At 39.0% G+C, this 17,616-nt stretch overlaps 5 protein-coding genes across 6 annotated transcripts; 3 read left to right on the top strand and 2 right to left on the bottom strand.

Annotated features, from left to right (window-relative positions):
* Window positions 1–147: 147 nt before the first annotated feature.
* On the bottom strand, window positions 148–5,708 carry LOC133844776 (FMRFamide-related peptides). Its single transcript, XM_062279027.1, has 2 exons — window positions 5,534–5,708; window positions 148–1,536 (listed from the first exon to the last, which is right to left on the bottom strand). The coding sequence occupies exon 2, from the start codon at window positions 1,526–1,528 to the stop codon at window positions 467–469; it is 1,062 nt and encodes a 353-aa protein (XP_062135011.1). The 5' UTR covers window positions 1,529–1,536; window positions 5,534–5,708; the 3' UTR covers window positions 148–466.
* A 3,333-nt stretch (window positions 5,709–9,041) lies between these two features.
* On the top strand, window positions 9,042–14,318 carry LOC133843280 (putative fatty acyl-CoA reductase CG5065). The gene is made up of 7 exons (XM_062276746.1): window positions 9,042–9,204; window positions 11,970–12,154; window positions 12,457–12,550; window positions 12,631–12,794; window positions 12,862–13,647; window positions 13,707–13,964; window positions 14,039–14,318. Exons 2-7 carry the CDS (start codon window positions 11,988–11,990, stop codon window positions 14,121–14,123), a joined length of 1,554 nt encoding a protein of 517 aa, XP_062132730.1. The 5' UTR covers window positions 9,042–9,204; window positions 11,970–11,987; the 3' UTR covers window positions 14,124–14,318.
* Window positions 14,319–14,833: 515 nt separating this feature from the next.
* On the top strand, window positions 14,834–15,470 carry LOC133842619 (cytochrome c oxidase subunit 7C, mitochondrial). Of its 2 annotated transcripts, none has more exons than XM_062275797.1 (3): window positions 14,834–14,995; window positions 15,126–15,298; window positions 15,361–15,470. In XM_062275797.1, the coding sequence occupies exons 1-2, from the start codon at window positions 14,912–14,914 to the stop codon at window positions 15,240–15,242; spliced, it is 201 nt and encodes a 66-aa protein (XP_062131781.1). In that variant the 5' UTR covers window positions 14,834–14,911; the 3' UTR covers window positions 15,243–15,298; window positions 15,361–15,470. The 2 variants fall into 2 exon arrangements, with proteins under 2 accessions (XP_062131781.1, XP_062131782.1); XM_062275798.1 differs by having other exon boundaries at window positions 15,126–15,293.
* Window positions 15,471–15,529: 59 nt separating this feature from the next.
* Window positions 15,530–16,154, top strand: LOC133842618 (cytochrome c oxidase subunit 7C, mitochondrial). Its single transcript, XM_062275796.1, has 3 exons — window positions 15,530–15,689; window positions 15,745–15,878; window positions 15,937–16,154. Exons 1-3 carry the CDS (start codon window positions 15,615–15,617, stop codon window positions 15,956–15,958), a joined length of 231 nt encoding a protein of 76 aa, XP_062131780.1. The 5' UTR covers window positions 15,530–15,614; the 3' UTR covers window positions 15,959–16,154.
* LOC133842617 (protein seele) lies at window positions 15,767–17,300 on the bottom strand. Its single transcript, XM_062275795.1, has 3 exons — window positions 16,906–17,300; window positions 16,667–16,834; window positions 15,767–16,612 (listed from the first exon to the last, which is right to left on the bottom strand). The coding sequence occupies exons 1-3, from the start codon at window positions 17,006–17,008 to the stop codon at window positions 16,296–16,298; spliced, it is 588 nt and encodes a 195-aa protein (XP_062131779.1). The 5' UTR covers window positions 17,009–17,300; the 3' UTR covers window positions 15,767–16,295.
* Window positions 17,301–17,616: the final 316 nt, after the last annotated feature.

Genomic DNA, 17,616 nt, shown 5'->3' on the forward strand with positions numbered 1-17,616 from the left:
CCAGCTTAATTTTCGACTCAAAGACTAGACAGGTAGCCAAAAAATAGATAGCAACACAATAGTTAGCGAGTTTGTCTTTATTTAAAAGATTTGTTCACAACATATTTAATGCATTGAGGGAAGTACATTTAACATTTCAATATTGTGTTTTGATATTACACTTAATAAGTATTATGTATTTATGTGCATTGGTGTAAATGTGTGTGCGTGAGTGTGCACACCAGTAATTTGGTTAATTTTTTGCTGTTTTTCTAGATTTTTTTTTTTTAGTTGTTTTTGGTATTGATCAGATCAAAGCGTGGTGAATTTTTAATCCAGCCCCATTAAAAATTCAAAGGAATTACAAGTTTACGTTTCTTGGGAATATCTAGCATATATAGTAAATACATTTATCAATAGTTTTTTGTTCAGCTTTGGCCAATTAATATTTACAAGGTGCATTCGGATCGGAACAACAAATATGTATCTATGGCTCATAGAATTGCTCCACACTGCTGTCATCCAAGTTGTTCTGCGCTTCCGTCTGTTCGCTGCTCTTCAACTGTTGCTGCTCCTCCGGCTGTCGCTGCTGTTGCTGCTGTTGTTGTTGCTGCTGCTGTTGCTGATGCTTGCTGAAGAGCATAGTTATGGCCTTGTCCGAGGGATTGCTTTCGTCGCTGGTCTGCTGCTTGCCATCGACTTTGGCCTGTTGCAACTGCGATTTGGTCTGATTCAATTCTGAGTTTGTTAGGCCAGCGCCATGAATGCTTTTCCCGAAACGCATAAAGTTCGAATCCAGTTTACCGTAGCGTTCAAATTCCGCAGGAGTTGAGCGACCGAAGCGCATAAAGTTATCCGGGCGTCCGAAACGCATAAAGTCCTGCTTGGGACTGCGCAACTCCTCGTGGAAATGCATATTTCGGCCGAAGCGCATAAAGTTATCGGAGCGGCCAAATCGCATGAAATCCTGCTTGGGATCACGACCAAAGCGCATAAAGTCCTGCTTGGGATCGCGGCCGAAACGCATGTAATCCGACGATGCGCGACCGAAGCGCATAAAGTCCGACGGCGTCCGTCCGAAGCGCATAAAGTCCTGCTTGGGATCACGCCCATAGCGATCCATGGCGGCACGCTTCACACTCTCGAAGTAACCGCTGCCCGTTGGCTGTGGCAATTGCTCCGCTTGCCGCTTGCCAAAGTGCATGAAATTATCCTTCAAGGACTTCCGCTGCATTTCATACTCAGGATCGTATTTAAAGCGCTGCTTGCGGGCATTCTTCTGGAATCGCAACACCACCGAATTTTTGGCATAATCAATGCCAATGGCAGAGATGGGATATCGGAATTCCAGCTCCGTTTGTTCCGGTTTCTCCAGCATCAAACCATCGAGCAGCTCGCTCTCAGCTATACGTGGTTCCGCATTTGTGTTGCTTGGGGTGTCCTCAGTCAGTAGTTCGTTCTCCGCATAGTTGGGTGCATCAATGATCTCGCTGTGGATGGCCGACTGCATTTGGTACAGGGCCAGGAGGAACATCAACGCAATGCCCATGATAGCAGCTGCAAAAAAAAAGAGGTGGAATTGTTGGCAGTGTTAATAAATATAATTACGAGGTGCTAAGTAAATCATTTGCCACATTATCTATTACAAGTTTTAATCACATTAATGCCATGCTACACGCCTTTGTCTATTCATTTTACTTAGCTAGAGAAACAACAATAACGAGTAGGAGCGAGAAGCAACTTATCCGGTAGCCGGCAAATGTCTTGACGCCTTTATTTTCATGTTCATGTTCTGCTTGGTGGTGAGACAAAGTGTCCCGCTAATTAACCATAACAATATTTATGCGATAATCTGGCTGGCCAAGAGCGAAATATGAATGTGCGCGTAAAAAGTTAACCAAGCGCATTAAAGCCAACACCGAGAGCAACTCCTGCTTCCTACTCCACCCCTTCTCCTTCTCCCTTGGCTGCTGTCTGCAGTCGTCTCTCAGCCATTCTTAATACAACCTGTTGAAGGCGTTAACGCTGCCTTGGATGGCGGCTGCTTGATGTATGAACGTCCGGGCATCGTCAGAAAGAGAGAGATAGAGAGCCAAAGAGCCATTAGAGATGCAAATGATTATGGCTTATGGATGGCGATGGCGATGTCGATGTCGATGTGGTGGATGTGGTGGAAGGTGTGACGACAACACTTGAGAGGACTTGCATTGCATTAGGATCGGGTTGGTAAAGTAATGCAGCCAAAGCCAGAGATTCCACTTGAGGCAAGTGTGGAGAAATGCCTATTAATATCTTAAGCTAAGCCTAATTGAATTGCGTTCGCCAATTGCGTGGGTATCGAACAATCTCGGCAAGCTGACAGCACTTATTTTGAGTGCGGGGAAATCCCCTGTGAGCAATTTTAATACATCATATTTGCCAAGGAACGGTTGAAAACTAGCCCTGAAAACGTGTTAATAATGAAGCGCGCCTAAACTTGACATTAATCTGCTGCAAGTTGGTCAACTTAGCGCTGTATTTAAAAATGAAATAAAAAACGTACGTTGAAACGTTGAAAAAACGGCAGCTGAAGCGGCAACAAAAACAACTTGACCCCAACTTGACGCGTGTTGGCAAAAGCTGAACTCATTAACATACATTTTCAGTACTCAACATTAATGTTCAAAACATTTCATAAACTGTCTCGGCGTTAATTCGAAAAAAAGAAGAAACATAAAGGTTTTTCCTTGTTGTATTTTGGTTTGCAGTCGCAATCAGTTCACCATTCATTGCAGACATAAGTGGCAAGCAAATGTGGTCGCAATAGAATGAGAGAGCAGCATATAGAGTACGAGACCGGGCCAATGGCAATTTGTTAGCCAAATCAACGACATGCCACAACGCAGCATTTTGTGGCAATATTCTGCTAACTGTGCTCGTTGCCCTTCTACCACACCGAATGTTGGTTTTTGCTTGCAATTAAACAAAAACAGCAAAATTGCAAACTGCAACTGGCACTTGCAACACGGCAACATCGCAACATTTGGTGGCATCGAACGTTGAACAAATTGCAAACTCAAGTTGAAGTTGCAGACAGCGTTGAAGAGCTGCCCGAAGAGTGTGTGTGTGTGTGCTCAATTTATGAGTTTGTCAAACATATTATTATTGTATATTGTAGTCGAGGATGTGTTGCAACCAACATCTCAGGTGTGTGGAGTCAAGTGCTCATTTCTAGTGACAACTGTCAAACAGGCTGATTGATTTCCCCTCTACCAAAAAAACAAAAAGAAAAGATGAGATGCGTACTTAAAATTTTCCAAATATTTCGCAACTTTTCGGTGGGCAGTACTTTAGGAATTACGCATACGCAACGTTGTCTCGTTGTTACCTGGTGAATGTTAGCTTGTTGTCTCATCGTATCAATAACACACTCGTTAATTCGTTTAGCACAGCCTCTCAGCATTACAGCTCAGCTTGAAAGCTGACACCTCTTCTTTTTTTTAAGGGCACAAAGCACTTTTAATCAGATTTTCATATCTTATGAATGTTCCGCAATGCGATACATTTGAAGTGCCAGCCAGACATGTGTTGGGAGTTATGTTTGGCAGCAAAGAAGCAAAGCAGCAAAACACAGCAAACATCATTCGGCGCATTTAAATATAATTTATCAGCGACAGGCAGCTCAACAACTCAACATCACACTGAGAGTAGCGGCAAAAGACAAATGATTGCCGCTGCCGCGTGGTATGTGCAACACAAAGACACAACACACCTGCCCCATTCAGTTGTTTTTTTTTTTGGTTTTTTCTGGTCAGAAGCAGGACCAAGAGGAACGGCTGTGGGTGCGGAAGCTGCACCTCATCTCACGTTGTCAGTGATAAATCAAAAATTGTTCATGCTTCGCAGCAAGTTCTTGAGCTATGCATATGGTAGATGCCACCTGACCAACTGGCATTCAACAAACAACCATTATAACTAGTAAAAGGGGGAAAAAGAGAGTGTGTGTGTGTGTGTGAAAACTGTGAAGGCAAATGAAAATCTAGCGACGCTTTGTTGCCTGCGCTTTTTCTGCTAGTATTCTCCGAAGTGCAGCCGTAAATATTTCAATTTGTGTTCATTAACCCAAAATGGAAGTGCTTTGAATAGGTGTTTGTCTGAGTGTATGTGTGTGCGAGTGTGTGTGTGTGTGTTTGGCAGCAACTATAACATTTGCCACCTTCAATTGTAACTGTATTTGCATTGCACGCGCATTGTTCGGGTCGTTGCCTTTGGCCTAAAGTAACCGGTTCTTAAGTAAAATGAAATTTAATATTTTCCAAGCAGAGTTTTTTATTTTGAAGTTCAAGCTTCACCCGAAATAATTCAAACAGAATTATCTGTACTCTACTTAAAAACTGAAAACTTATTGGTTCAAAACTGAAATCATTCTTTCAAATTTATTAACTATTTTTATACTTCTTTTAATATTCACAAAGAAAGAACAATTGTTATTTTATTTTCTTCTTTTCTTTTTGGCTTTTAAATAATTAACGAAAAATTTTAAAAAATTATTTCTATGCAGCAATTATTTTGTATAAATTCAAAATTTGTAATTCTTTGGTAAAAAAAAACCTATGTCAAAACAATTTTTGTTGAATAAAGATTAATCTTATAGCTTTCTTATTATCACTTTAGTTAGAGCTAGGAATTTTCTGTTGTAAGATAATCGCAGAGTGAGCAAATTCGTACGAAACAATAAAAAAATAAACAAATTTATATATTTTTTTGTAAAACAGAAATACTTCCTAAAGTCAATCTTATGTTAGCTTTAAATATAACGCTAATCCAAATCTAAAATAGTAACATTTACTTATTTTAAAAATTTTTTCAGTTTATGTCTTTTACTGTAAATAGTTTTGTGCTCGTAATTCTTAGCCAGAGAAACTTATTTTATATTTCTTATATTGTGCCAAATGATGTTTCATAAAATACACAATTATAATCCAAATTCAAGAATCCTTCAACTCTATTGTATTTCACTTTCCATTGCTGCTATTGCAACCAAGTTTGATTCATTTAAAATTCAGTCTTCATTTCATGAAGCAAAAAAACAAAAGACTGTCTCTTAATCCGACAAAATTTGAGACCCATACTCGAGTATTTTGAACTTGCCTGAGGCAATGGTCTAATGTCTAATGAATTTCTTCCTACTATAAAATTATTTAAAGCACACAGCTTATAAGAAGATGCAAGAGACGCTTAAGACGTTGTGATATTCTTGGTGTTAAATAAGTGAATATACTCGGAGTGAGGAAGAGATTTCTACAACATTTTTAGAATGATTTTTATTTCGAGTCAGTTCTTTAATTTGGCAAGCTATACGAAATTAAATTGATGCAAATCTTGGCTTGAAATCACGTAATAAAACATCGTTCCTTCCGCTTTAGAATTTCCATAATAATAATGGATGATTTTGCAAAATTTTTCGAACCAAACTAGTTTAGTTAATTCTAAATTTTAGAAACTCATTCTGCTGCTGGTTTAAAGCAGATTAGGAAAACTTTTATAGCATTTTTTTTCAAAAGCCAACACTCACCTTTAATTTAGAAGACAGTTGTTTAATGGAAAGATGATATTGTAATTGCAATCAAATTGGCATGCCACACGATGAAAATATATTCTTAGAACTTGGGATAACTTGGCACTGAGCGCAAGAGGCAAAACACTGTTTAAGGATGCTTTTGGCAGGACACTTGTTGACCGCGCAAATGTGAAACACTTCTGTGGCAATGTTTGGCGTAACATCCGGTTTTATATGTTTGTGTTGAGTTGCCGACAACGTGCAACCTACAACCGACACGGCGACGAACGACAACCGACAACCGACAGCCGACGTGTCGGCCGACAAACGATGGTGTCCTTTTGTTAAGGATAATAGGCAGGCAGGCAGCAGCCAACAATGGTTGCCGAAAAGCAGCAAGCAAGCAGCAACCAGCAGCTGCTTGTTGCGTGGGTGCTTGGCTCATCTTTTGCGGCAGCAACAAGTGTTGCCACAATTTCGGTCTGCGCAACATTTTGCGGCCTCGAGAGTTTGTGTGTGTGTGTGTGTGCTTGAGTTTTTTTTTTTTGTTATTTCTATTAGCTGCTCTAAGCTGCAAGCTGGCGATATGCTGCAACAGCCTTGACAATGCCACAGCCGCCACTGCAACTGTGATATGTTTGTTGTGTGCGATGACAGACAACAGACGACAGACGACAGACTGTCAGCAAACAATAGTTGCCATTGTGCCACAGCATATTATTATTATCTTTATTAACTGCATACACAAATACATACGTCACTTTTGTCTCTGTGTTTGTTAATATGCCATATAACATACAAAGTCATCTGGTTTTTGTGTTGGTCTTCTATTTGTTGTTGTTTTTTTTTTGTTGTTGTTGTATGGCCAACAATGACGCAGCAACATTTTGTCGCCGCTTTGCTGGTAATCCAAGCGCCAAATTGTATGCAAATCGCCCACAATTGTTACAGTCCGCCCCGTTTTTAAGTTGAAGCGAAAGGCAGTATTGGGAGGGGTGGGGAGGGGGTTAAGGTTCCACTCCCACTTTCAATGAGCTCGCGTCCAATTAGCCTGGTGTCTATCGAGTTGTTGTCTTGACTTTGCTCCAAGTACGTGTGCGTATGCGGTATAATTTGGCCTCGTCGCCAGCATCGTTTATGGAGTTTTATGGCCCTGTAACGGGATACATTGTGGCGCCTTCAGCATCCCCGATGCTGTCTGTCTGCCGTCTTCATGGCTGCCCAACTCTTTTCACTCTTGCTGGGTGGGCAATTCACTTTCGTAAGCGGAAGTCTGTAATTACGGCCTCACTTTGAAAGGCCAAGTTCTGTGTTTCTTTTTTGCTTTTTTGTTTATTTTTTTTTTCGTTTCGTGAACAACGCTCCCAGAAACTGACTTGCGACAAATGTGTCAACTAACAATGGCTTAGCAGGTTTGTCTAACGATCGCCCAAAAAAAAGAATCAATACACAAATCAACAAACTCGTACTCGCTATTTGCATTGATAAATATGCATGACAAATGTGTGTCTGTGTCTGTGTCTGTATTCATTTACATAATACAAACATATCAAAAGCATCTACAGACAGACACTCAAGCAACGGCTTATGCTGAATACCGCTCAAGTTCAGAGACGTTTCTTGACCAAGAGCAACGATCCCGTCCCCACAACGAGATGGTCGTGTGTCAGTCTCGGCCAAATCTGCCGTGAGTAACGCTTTCAAAAGATCACGCATAATTGTTTTTTTTTTTTTGTTTTTAGCGGAATGCCGAATGCCCTCTCTAATTTACTATTTGGATGGAATCAATAAAATACTTTTACTATTCAATATATTCAAGCTCAGCAAACATGCAGAAGATTAATAACTTTAACAACGGAATTTGAGAGTCAACAACTAATTATAATTTCAATTCAGAATCCAATAAATTAAAACTAGTTATTGTGGTCAAATAAAGTTGTTGTATTTGGGATTGAAAAAGATTACAAAAAATAATAATGCATGTAATAAATGAAAACTAGTTATTTTAAGAGATGTAGTCATTAAAATATTTCTATCTGTGTTTAACATTAACTTTCTGGGAGATAAAAATCTTTCAAAAAAAGGGCTAAATATAAATTTGGAATAAAAAGAACAGCAAATTGTAATTTGCATTTAAAACGAAAACTAGTTATTACAAGAGTATGTTAATATGTGGCCAAATAAAATGTTTTGATTTTTATTTAAATAAAATTCGTATATTTGCTAGGGTTTAAAAAGTTAATTAAAAAAAAAAAACAAATGTAAATCAAAGAAACATCCCCATATTGAAATATAAAATAATGGCAACTCTGTTATATCTTTACTTTAATTATATTTATTTTAATAAAGTAATACATATTTTATTTACTTTAAATAAAATACGATTAAAAAATAAGATTTCTCATTAATACACATTTTAATAAAAATAATTGCTGACTAATAATAGATATTAGACAATCTTATCTGCTATAGTGCGTAAGATCGATCATCACTCCTCCAAATGCCAACTAATTGGCAGATGAACTCACTGACTAGTGAGCAAAAATATTTTGACTACCGTTGGAGTACCTCTTCCTCTTCCTCTTCCTCTTACTCTTTATATTTCTCTCCATCTCTGTCGCACGCTGTAGCAGAGCGAGCGCCTTTTCGAATTCGATGTCAATGCCATTGTTGAATTTTCAAAGCAGTTTTGTTATTGCTGTTGTATTTCCGAACTGTAACTAATAATGATTGCAGCAATCACCAGCTGAGCCCATGGTCAATTTTGACTAATTAACGAATAAGCAATGGGATCTCGTTAGTATGGTAATAAATTTTTATATAACAATTCGCATACTACAAATAACAGCCCATAAACATAAATTTGAAAAAAACCGTAGCTGCAATTGCGTCATGTTCTAAACTGCCAAGCAGCAAACATCAAAAGCAACAGCAATTGCAATAAAGCAGATGAACAACAACAATGTCTACTGTTTGGTGAAGCAATAACGGCAGTTGTGACTACTGTTGTTGTTGTTGTATATCGAAAGAAGCTTTTGCCGGCCAGCAGCTACGATCGTTTACTTACAGCGTACGCAGCCAATTATGGTATAAAAACCAAAACAAATCCGAAACTGAGAAAGCGTCAAAGAGTAAATAAGCTGCGAACCTCTGACCGGAGAGAGACTTAACAGCCGCATCGAGCTTAGGCAGTAACTGCAGCAGTGACTGCGACGCTGACTGCGACTGCGGCAGCGATGGCGACTGCAGCTGTTGTTGTTTTTGGTTGATGTTGGTGTTTGTGTGCTTTTGCATACAGTTAAGTTTTCACGTGTGTGTGTGTGTGTTGGTGTGTGTGTTGGTGTGTGTGTCTGTGTGTCACTGTGGCTTAGCTAGTTTTCAGAGATCTCAGATTGTACGTATGTGTGTGTGTGTGTGTGTGTCGATACGATGCTTAGTAGTATTCACTTAGCTGTTTTTGTTTTCTATTCGATTCGTTTCGAGCAGCGTGCGAGGCTCTTTTTCCTAATTTGAAGCCGAGTTCAGTTCAGTTGGTGTTTAGCATTCAATGTGCGCGTACGATTAAAAAACTCGACACCGCAGCATCCTGCAAACCAAAGTGTTAAATATCAGTTGGATTCAAAAAAACATATTTATTCCTTACAATATTCTGCAAAGAAGTGAATTTGAATAATACGAAAAAAAAGGTGCGCTGAGCGACGATCAGTTAAGATCATTCGATGATTTTTATTGTATTAATTTATGCGTTCGTTTTTATGAATGACTGTGGCTGATTAACAAACGAATTCAATTCAAAAGCTATTCACACGTTTAGCTCGTTTTCAAATCTGTGGCTGCTGCTGTTGCCTAGTGAAGTTTGGGCATATTTTAAGAGGCCACAAATCAGCATTTTTATTGCTTACATCCTTGACATGCTTTGATACCCAAAATGCTCAGTATCGATCGACTAAATTCCAGGTTATAGATTTGTTTGTGTACTATACATTAATATTATCACTTTTGTGTTACTCCTTCTTTCGTTGACATCTTTGAGTTGGCCAAAAAACTGGTTGCTCAACTTCTGGCCAAAAAAACCAAATATGCAATTAAACAACTCACTAGCGTGCTTGCTATCTAACATAGTGATATTTTTTTATATTTTTGGCAATTGCCGCAACTGCATTTAACTTGTCACTATTCCATTTACTCCAGCTCCAAGACCAACTTTGGCCACAATTCCAACTCCAACTTCCATTGTTGTTGGCTTAAGTCGTGAGCATTTTGAACCGATCTATACTCTTTAATACCTTAAGTTGATCTACACTTATCATAAACATGTTCTGGGTGAAAGATGAAAGGCATTTAAAATGATTTCGAACTTAGACTGAAGGTTAAACCCATTTGCTGTCATTATTAGATCGCCATAAATATGTTATTTGTATATTTAATGGGCTCCAAATGAAACGATCATAATTAAACATTCAACTTTTATAATGCTTCGTCAGCATTTTTTGATGACAGTAAATTCTTAATGCTTAATTCAAAACACCGTTCTAAAAGTTCAATCAGATCACTGAAGGCTAAGCCGACTTGACACTATTATGAATACTACAAATAATTATCGCATTAATTTTTAATTTAATGGCATCGAAAAGTCAAACTCATGCTTAAATTCTTATAAAATTTTAACAGCTCTTTTAACTTTGGATTATATTATGAATACCAGAATTATTTTTTGAATAATTTTTTAATTTAATTCCTCATCAGTTCTTTCTTAAAGCAGTTGAGTAATTTAAATCAACTTACTGGCATCATAATGAATGCTACAATTAATTTATTGCTAAATAATATATCACACTAATATAAACAACTTTTATGAAGCTTCAACGTCGTATTTATCAATGGAAAATTCTTAAAGCAGTTCTATTACTTATCATAAACTGATTGAGATCACTCGGAATACTACAATTAATGAATTAATTGAGTATTTTTCAGTTTAATGCGGAAAACTCGAGATAATCAAGTTATGAAAAGTACGTCAGCACTTTAACTCGTGGAAAATTCTGTTACTGTTGTTGAACTCTATTACACTTTTATAATTAATATTAAGTATAAGAGTATAAAAGTAATCGCCTGTGACCAATTGGCATGCTGCATTTCTCAGTTTGTTTGACTTTATCTGGGAATCGTGCGGATGTGCATCAGACACTCCAACTCCCATTGGAAACTCGTTGTTGTTGTTGTTGTTCAGGTTGTAAACGGGTAGACACACACACATATATACATCCAAAGATTACGACGAACCTCGTGGCTGTGTCTCTGACCCGGCAGACAAGCGCTCCGCTGTGCTGACTGCCAAAGTGTTTTGAATGACAGGCAAAACGTTTGCAAAAATAGTTTCGCCTCAAGAAAACAATTGTTGTTGATGCTGTGGTAATAAAGTGATAGTAACGATATAATTTCAGTTAACGATCGTATAAAATGTGCTCTAAAATCGCCATAAAAGTCAATCAGGTCATACTACATACTATGTAGGGAATATGCAAGCAGCTTAAATTTATCAGCGAAAATGAATTGCACTTTCCCAAAATCGCGTTCGTTGCCTGAATCTTTAGTTTGCCCACTAATGATTGTGATCTTGGCACAGCATTTATCAATTCTTGCCGGTCAATGTTAAAGCTATTAACAACCAATTAATCGAGCGCCAGCTATTAAACGGTGTCGCAATCGAAGCGCCAGTTTATCGATCATTAAAGACTAAAAATAAAATTTTGAATATCGCTAAAATTATGTCTAATACTGGAACACCTTTTACTGGCATTGTCCACAGCTCAATTATAATTATACACATTTATAATTACATACTTTAAATACTACAGTTCAGCATGTCAGTAGTTACTTTTTCCAACAAGGTTCGCCACGAGGACAAACTATGTAATTTAGTCTTGTTCGCACCCAATTTGGGTGATGTGGAATTGGATTTGCTCGACTGCGCTTACAAGCTCACTATCATGGCACACATGGTGACCATAAGCAGCGAACCAAGTAGCAAGTGCCAAGAGGCAAGTGTTTGATGTCGCAATCTGCGCTGACCAAGCGGCTTAATTGGCCCACATGTGCCACTCTGCGGATACGCAATATACGATTTTGGTGTCATTTTTGTTGACTTTCGAGTCTCGCTTTTTTTGTTTTTGCGATTTACTGCTCTGCGCTTGGCTGGTTTGTGTTTTAGTTGATGTTGCTGGTCATGAAGCGTGGTGGCAAATAGTGACAGATCTTGGACACAAGAGCTTAGCATTGAGGACAGCAACAACTAAAACCTGTTGATCGCGCAGCCAAGATCAAATTCAATTATAGTGCACTTGATTAACGCCATTTATGACAAGCGACGAGGGCATGTTTTGTGAAGCGATAACTTCTTTTTCCTTACAATACAGTGAAGTATATTGTTGAATGCCATGATCTATTGCAGCACAGCGGCTGACGAAAGATGACAGCGAAACCGAATTTTGATTTTGAGAAACAGGGCGTCTTGACCATCGGCCATGTGGATGAGAACGAAGTGGATCGCATAGCGGCCAGCTTCAAGGGACGTTCGCTGTTCATCACAGGCGGAACGGGATTTCTGGGCAAGGTGCTCGTCGAGAAGCTGCTGCGGTAAGTAAAAGTGCTTGCTGGGGAACTGGATCTCGGCAATGCAACATGAATGAATGCAACATTGTAAAGCTGCTTGATTTGCATTGCGTGCCTTGCCGCATTCTTCTGCGGCATTTAGGCAGCAGGAGGTGGGCGAGTGGTGGCTTAAAAGCGAGCCAGTTGGCCTCTCGCCTGCTGACTGGTTGGGTGGTTGATTGCTTTGCTTTAAGTTTCGTATACGTTGCGTTGGCCAACAGCTGGCGGCACACGTGACCTCAATAATTCAACATAAATTGTGATTATGCCTTTATTAATTCATGCAGCTCGTGTGGCGAACTAAAGCGTATTTATCTGCTCATACGTCCCAAGAAGGGCAAGGATCCGCAGGAGCGCATTAAGGACATATTTCAGAATGTGGTAAGCAAACGCTGCTAAAGGAAATTATGAAATATTCTCTCCTCACACAACGATTAACATTAACAATCTGTTGCTTGCAGTTGTTCGACCAGGTGAAAAAGCTGCGTGGCGAACAGCAAATACTGCAACAAGTGGTGGCCATAGCGGGGGATGTGCTGCTCCCAGGTCTGGGCATCTCAGAGCAGGATCTCGAGACGCTGCGCAACGAGGTGTCCATTGTGTACCATTGTGCGGCCACAGTGCGGTAAGTAAAGCTAATTATCTTTACTCCTAGTATTCCTAATTCTATTCTATGTTTCCCCCGTCTGCAGCTTCGATGAACCTCTTCGCAATGCCGTCTTCATGAATACCCGCGGCACCAAGTATATGCTCGATTTGGCCCTCACTCTAAAGCACTTGGAGTTCTTTGCCTACTGCTCCACCGCCTATTGTCATCTGCATGTGAAGACGTTGTATGAGAAGCCCTATGATCCACCAGCAAATCCTCATCAGGTCATTCAGGCCTGCGAGTGGCTAACGGACGAAGAAGTGTCGCTTATTGAACGCAAGGTTCTGGGCGATATTCCCAATACTTATGCCTATACCAAGTCCTTGGCAGAGGCTTTGGTGGTGGAGAAGTTCAATGAGCTGCCGGCTGTTATACTCCGTCCATCGATTGTCATTCCCATTTGGAAGGAACCCATTCCCGGCTGGACGGATAACATCAATGGACCCACTGGGCTGCTCATTGGTGCCGGCAAAGGTGTCATTCGCACCATGTACTGCAATTCCTCGGGTTATGGTGACTTTCTGCCAGTGGACATTGCTGTCAATGGTATTCTGGTGGCCAGTTGGCGTAACATTACTGCGGGCACGGATAGCACAAATCGTGTGGCGCACATGACATCGTCGAATGACATTAAGGTCTCCTGGGCTGAGATTATCGAACTGGGTCGTTGGGTTATTGAGCACAAGGTGCCGCTAAATGGCGTCGCCTGGTATCCGGGTGGTTCCATGAAGTCCAACTATATCGTTCACTACATCTGTATGGTGCTCTTCCAATGGATGCCAGCCTTGTTTGTCGACGCTCTACTGATTCTTCTACGTTATCCACCTGTGTAAGTTGCCTCTCCCACATAGCTAAGGTTGAATATGATATGAAGTTTTTCCATTTCAGTCTTTGTCGTGTCCAGAATCGTATTTACAAGGGTTTCGAAGTCTTTGAGTACTATGCCAATAATGTCTGGAGTTTTGACAATTCGGAAGCTGTAAAATTACGAAAACTCATGAATAATAAGGAACGAAAAACCTATGTGATTGAGAAGATTGATTTGGATCTGATCGATTACTTCACAAATAGTGTTTTATGCGCGCGTCGTTTAATTCTGAAGGAGTCGGATGAATCCATTCCGGCTGCCAAGCGCCACATGAAAGTGTAAGTAATTTAATTGATGATATGATAATTTCTCAATAAATAATACCAATAAAATCTTCTTCGTTTCGTTATAGCATGTGGGTCGTGGACAAGGTGTACAAGGGCATTTGGCTATTTGGAATTTTATACATGCTATACAGATGCTTTTTCGCAAGCTAAACTAATGCATAAATTTAAGTTTAGTTAAGTGCTTAAAACCAAAAGTTGCCCCAGCCGCTCGTCATGCCGTGCAAGATACATTTGATTATGTCTAAGTCTTTTAAATTTTTCATGGTGCTGATTAGCTGTTAAAATACGGTATAACCTAGTTTTAATTTTTGTAAATTCATCAAATAAAACAATTATTACACCCAGTCCTAATTTGTATCTTTGTTAGAATTTATTCCTAAAAGAAGTGTTACATATTTGTAGGTCACTAGGTTGAGGACTGATAAAAAAAAAAAGACATTTACATGAAGCAAAATTAGTGTTCTAGATGAAACATTTTTTTTTACTCAATTTCACATAAACTATAAACTGTTTAAAATTACGCGCCCTTTTCTAGGCATTTCAGAAATATACCAACTTACCATGTAAAGTGAAACCATGCATCAGTTATCATGATTTATTTTTGAACTATGGTATATTTCGCTAAATACACCTAACGGTCATACTCCAGTACAAAAAGAAAATATTTGTTATGGAAAAATGTATAAGTTCGTCTAAAAAATAAAATGTACAATAAAAAATTATTTAAAATAGAAAATGATATTAATAAAATAATCAAAATAGCATAATAAAGCACACATTTCAAAAATACCGATGATCCGATAGTGTAATTAATGTTTCTCCAGCTCAACTATTTCGTAGTATATTTTGAAAACCAACTTGTGGTCACACTTTTTCTTCAGCCCAAACCATTCTGGTGTTCGCAGTTTTCATAAAAACCAAAAACTCAAATTAACAAGATGTTGGGCCGCAGCAGTGTTATTGCACGTAACTTCTCCCAATCCATGGTCCGCTATAGCGGCCACGGTGGTGTTCCCGGTGAGGTAAGCAAGGCGGATGTAATAATTCTGGCGCAGTGTTTGCATGCGGTTACATAATTTGTGAATTTGCACCTAGCCAATAATCCTGATGGAAAATCAATGATATCATAACTTTTCTATTACCAAATTACAGAACTTGCCCTTCAGCCTGCAGAACAAGTATAGGATCACCGCTCTGTTCACCATCGGCTGTGTTTTGGGCTTTGGCTCTCCCTTCTTGATCGTCAGACATCAGCTGTTGAAGAAGTAAAGTGTCAGTAGCGACGTCGCAGCCCCGACAGCCGCAGTTCTCAACAACAATGTAAGGTTAGTTTCGTCAAGATAATAGACGGGTGATAGTTTGATATATAATGTATCCTTTCTTGCAGATTTCGACGTTTGTTAGAGGCAGGCATGTCGTCAATTGTGTTACACATTAACATTAAGTCAACAGTTTAAACGTAATAAATAAAAATTACCCAGAAACTATAGACCGAAAGTGCAATGTTTTCCCATTTAAATAAGTAGGCAATGAACAAGACTTCACTATTTTATAAACTGAGCTATGTATCGTGTTTAAATCAGTCGGAAGGGGAAGTTTGTCTGGACTGGCTCGTATTAAAATTTTAAATAAGTTTAAAAAATGCTTGAGATGCGCAACATATTTTCGCCGCTGGTTCGCCGCATGTCCGGTTATCCAGGCGGCGTTCCGGGCTTAGTGAGTATTTTAAGGAAATTCTATAAACCTTTATACGTAATTCATATTGCTATAGAACATGCCTTTTCGCCGTGGCATGGAAAGTCCATTGCGCTTCACTTTCTTCTGGTTGGTATTGGGAACTATTGGATTTGGAGCTCCATTTCTGGTTATACGCCATCAAATGCTGCGCAATGTATCCGACCCACCGTAAAGTATATCATAATTACTGACAGACTTAAAAGATCTAACCAGTTAGTTTTGGCAGTCCTGAAGAAAAGGATACCTAGTTGATTGATTGACTCTACTACTCTGCTGATGTGTCGCACCACAAACAGAAGAACCCTTAAGACAAAAACAACAAAGGCAGTTTACATATACCATTATTGTTAGTCGCTCCTGCTGTCCTGCACATCAAATACTTGTAAAACTGGTTGGCATTTGTTAATTGTTAAGTAAACAACGTAATATACCATTTCAAATTTATTGTCATTTTTATGTTGCATATAAAAATTGTAAATTCCATCTAGTTTAAGAGGTCAGTACAGTCAATTAGTTAAGCGTCTGTTGCAGACGATCCAATAACAATGATGATGATCATAGAAAATCGTACATTTCGCAATGGAATCACAGCTCCTCCTTGCCCTCAAAGTTGTATTCATCCTGGACGGGCGCGTCATCACAATATTTAGCCTGTTCTGAGCAGATCTTGATATCCAAATCATTGCCCAGCTCTTCGGCTTGGAATGCTTTCAAAAACGTTTCCTCATTGTCTTCCAGCACCTCGAGGCAGAAGTGTCCGAGACTCTTATTCAGATCACCGTCCTGAACAAAGTCAACGAGAGACGAATCTGGATTCATTTTGCCATCGATGATCATCTTGAGCAAAGTGAATTTCCCATTGTTTTTGTAGGTTGCCTTCAGATAATCCTCCATTTTGTCACCTAAGTTCACAAATATGGATTAATTGAATAACTTCAATTTCGTACTTCACTTACAAATCTTTTCCATGAGCTCGGTCAAGAACATTTCGGATTTGATGAAGCGCACTCGTTTGGTGATCGAGTTTCCACTGGCGTCCAAGCGGAAACCGCTCACATCAACCATCTTCTTGGGATCCTCTTTGGCAATTGCATCCTCTAGTTCCTGAACCGTTGCTTTGCAAACTTTTGATGAAAATAAGATTATAATTCAGGTTGTACAACAGGTTGCAGTTTTATATGCGGCTTTTTCATACCGTGGCATTTGACCTCTTTTGATGTGAAGCTGTAGCCTTGCTCCTGGCCCATAGCTAGTGCAACTAGCATCATGCAGCATAAAAACAATTTCATTGTCGACATTATATAGATACAACTATTTAACAAATATATTGAATTAAGATTACACTTAATTCGTAAGTAACAAATTATTTAAACCACGTCAGCACAACGCTCTATTTGAAAAATGCTAGAGTTGTATGATAATTATTTCACTGGCCACTGAGACTAATATGACTACAGTTAACGCGCGCGTCTATCTTACAAATAGCGTTGGTTAGTGTCTTAGCACTTGAGTGTTTTCTTGGCCAACAGAACAACAAAAACAGATAAGAAATAAATAAATGTGTTTGCCGTCGAGCTGGAATAAAAGCTTTTTTTGAAAGCTGTTTTATTTACCACTTGCGTCGCCGTGTGACCGCATTAAAATATACCAAACAACAGGCACCCGTATAAGTATCATCTGGTTACACTTCACATAACATTAACGTTTGTTTAAAAAATAAACGTGTATAAAAGGCGGCTCATTTGAAACAAACGAATACAGATATTGTTTGAATTATTATTATTTTTGTAATAAGCAATAAAATGAATCCAAACATTTTTCTAAGAATGAATTAACAGTTTTCGCTTGGTGAACCGGTTTTAAATTAACAGCTGTTACAAGGCTTCACTGTGTAGTGTGGAGGCAT

Source organism: Drosophila sulfurigaster, chromosome 3 (assembly GCF_023558435.1).
Source record: "Drosophila sulfurigaster albostrigata strain 15112-1811.04 chromosome 3, ASM2355843v2, whole genome shotgun sequence".
Lineage (NCBI taxonomy): Eukaryota > Metazoa > Arthropoda > Insecta > Diptera > Drosophilidae > Drosophila > Drosophila sulfurigaster.

What these genes read in the sequence shown, in the direction of transcription:
- LOC133844776 (XM_062279027.1), bottom strand. Translation starts at nt 1,528, where the DNA reads ATGGGCATTGCGTTGATGTTCCTCCTGGCCCTGTACCAAATGCAGTCG.
- LOC133843280 (XM_062276746.1), top strand. Translation starts at nt 11,988, where the DNA reads ATGACAGCGAAACCGAATTTTGATTTTGAGAAACAGGGCGTCTTGACC. An exon ending in CTCGTCGAGAAGCTGCTGCG is followed by an intron (nt 12,155 to 12,456) that starts GTAAGTAAAAGT and finishes TAATTCATGCAG; the next exon opens with CTCGTGTGGCGAACTAAAGC. An exon ending in CTTCTACGTTATCCACCTGT is followed by an intron (nt 13,648 to 13,706) that starts GTAAGTTGCCTC and finishes TTTCCATTTCAG; the next exon opens with TCTTTGTCGTGTCCAGAATC.
- LOC133842619 (XM_062275797.1), top strand. Translation starts at nt 14,912, where the DNA reads ATGTTGGGCCGCAGCAGTGTTATTGCACGTAACTTCTCCCAATCCATG. An exon ending in ACGGTGGTGTTCCCGGTGAG is followed by an intron (nt 14,996 to 15,125) that starts GTAAGCAAGGCG and finishes ACCAAATTACAG; the next exon opens with AACTTGCCCTTCAGCCTGCA.
- LOC133842618 (XM_062275796.1), top strand. Translation starts at nt 15,615, where the DNA reads ATGCTTGAGATGCGCAACATATTTTCGCCGCTGGTTCGCCGCATGTCC. An exon ending in CAGGCGGCGTTCCGGGCTTA is followed by an intron (nt 15,690 to 15,744) that starts GTGAGTATTTTA and finishes ATATTGCTATAG; the next exon opens with AACATGCCTTTTCGCCGTGG. An exon ending in CGCAATGTATCCGACCCACC is followed by an intron (nt 15,879 to 15,936) that starts GTAAAGTATATC and finishes TAGTTTTGGCAG; the next exon opens with TCCTGAAGAAAAGGATACCT.
- LOC133842617 (XM_062275795.1), bottom strand. Translation starts at nt 17,008, where the DNA reads ATGTCGACAATGAAATTGTTTTTATGCTGCATGATGCTAGTTGCACTA. An exon ending in AAAAGAGGTCAAATGCCACG is followed by an intron (nt 16,835 to 16,905) that starts GTATGAAAAAGC and finishes TTTCATCAAAAG; the next exon opens with TTTGCAAAGCAACGGTTCAG. An exon ending in CGAGCTCATGGAAAAGATTT is followed by an intron (nt 16,613 to 16,666) that starts GTAAGTGAAGTA and finishes TTGTGAACTTAG; the next exon opens with GTGACAAAATGGAGGATTAT.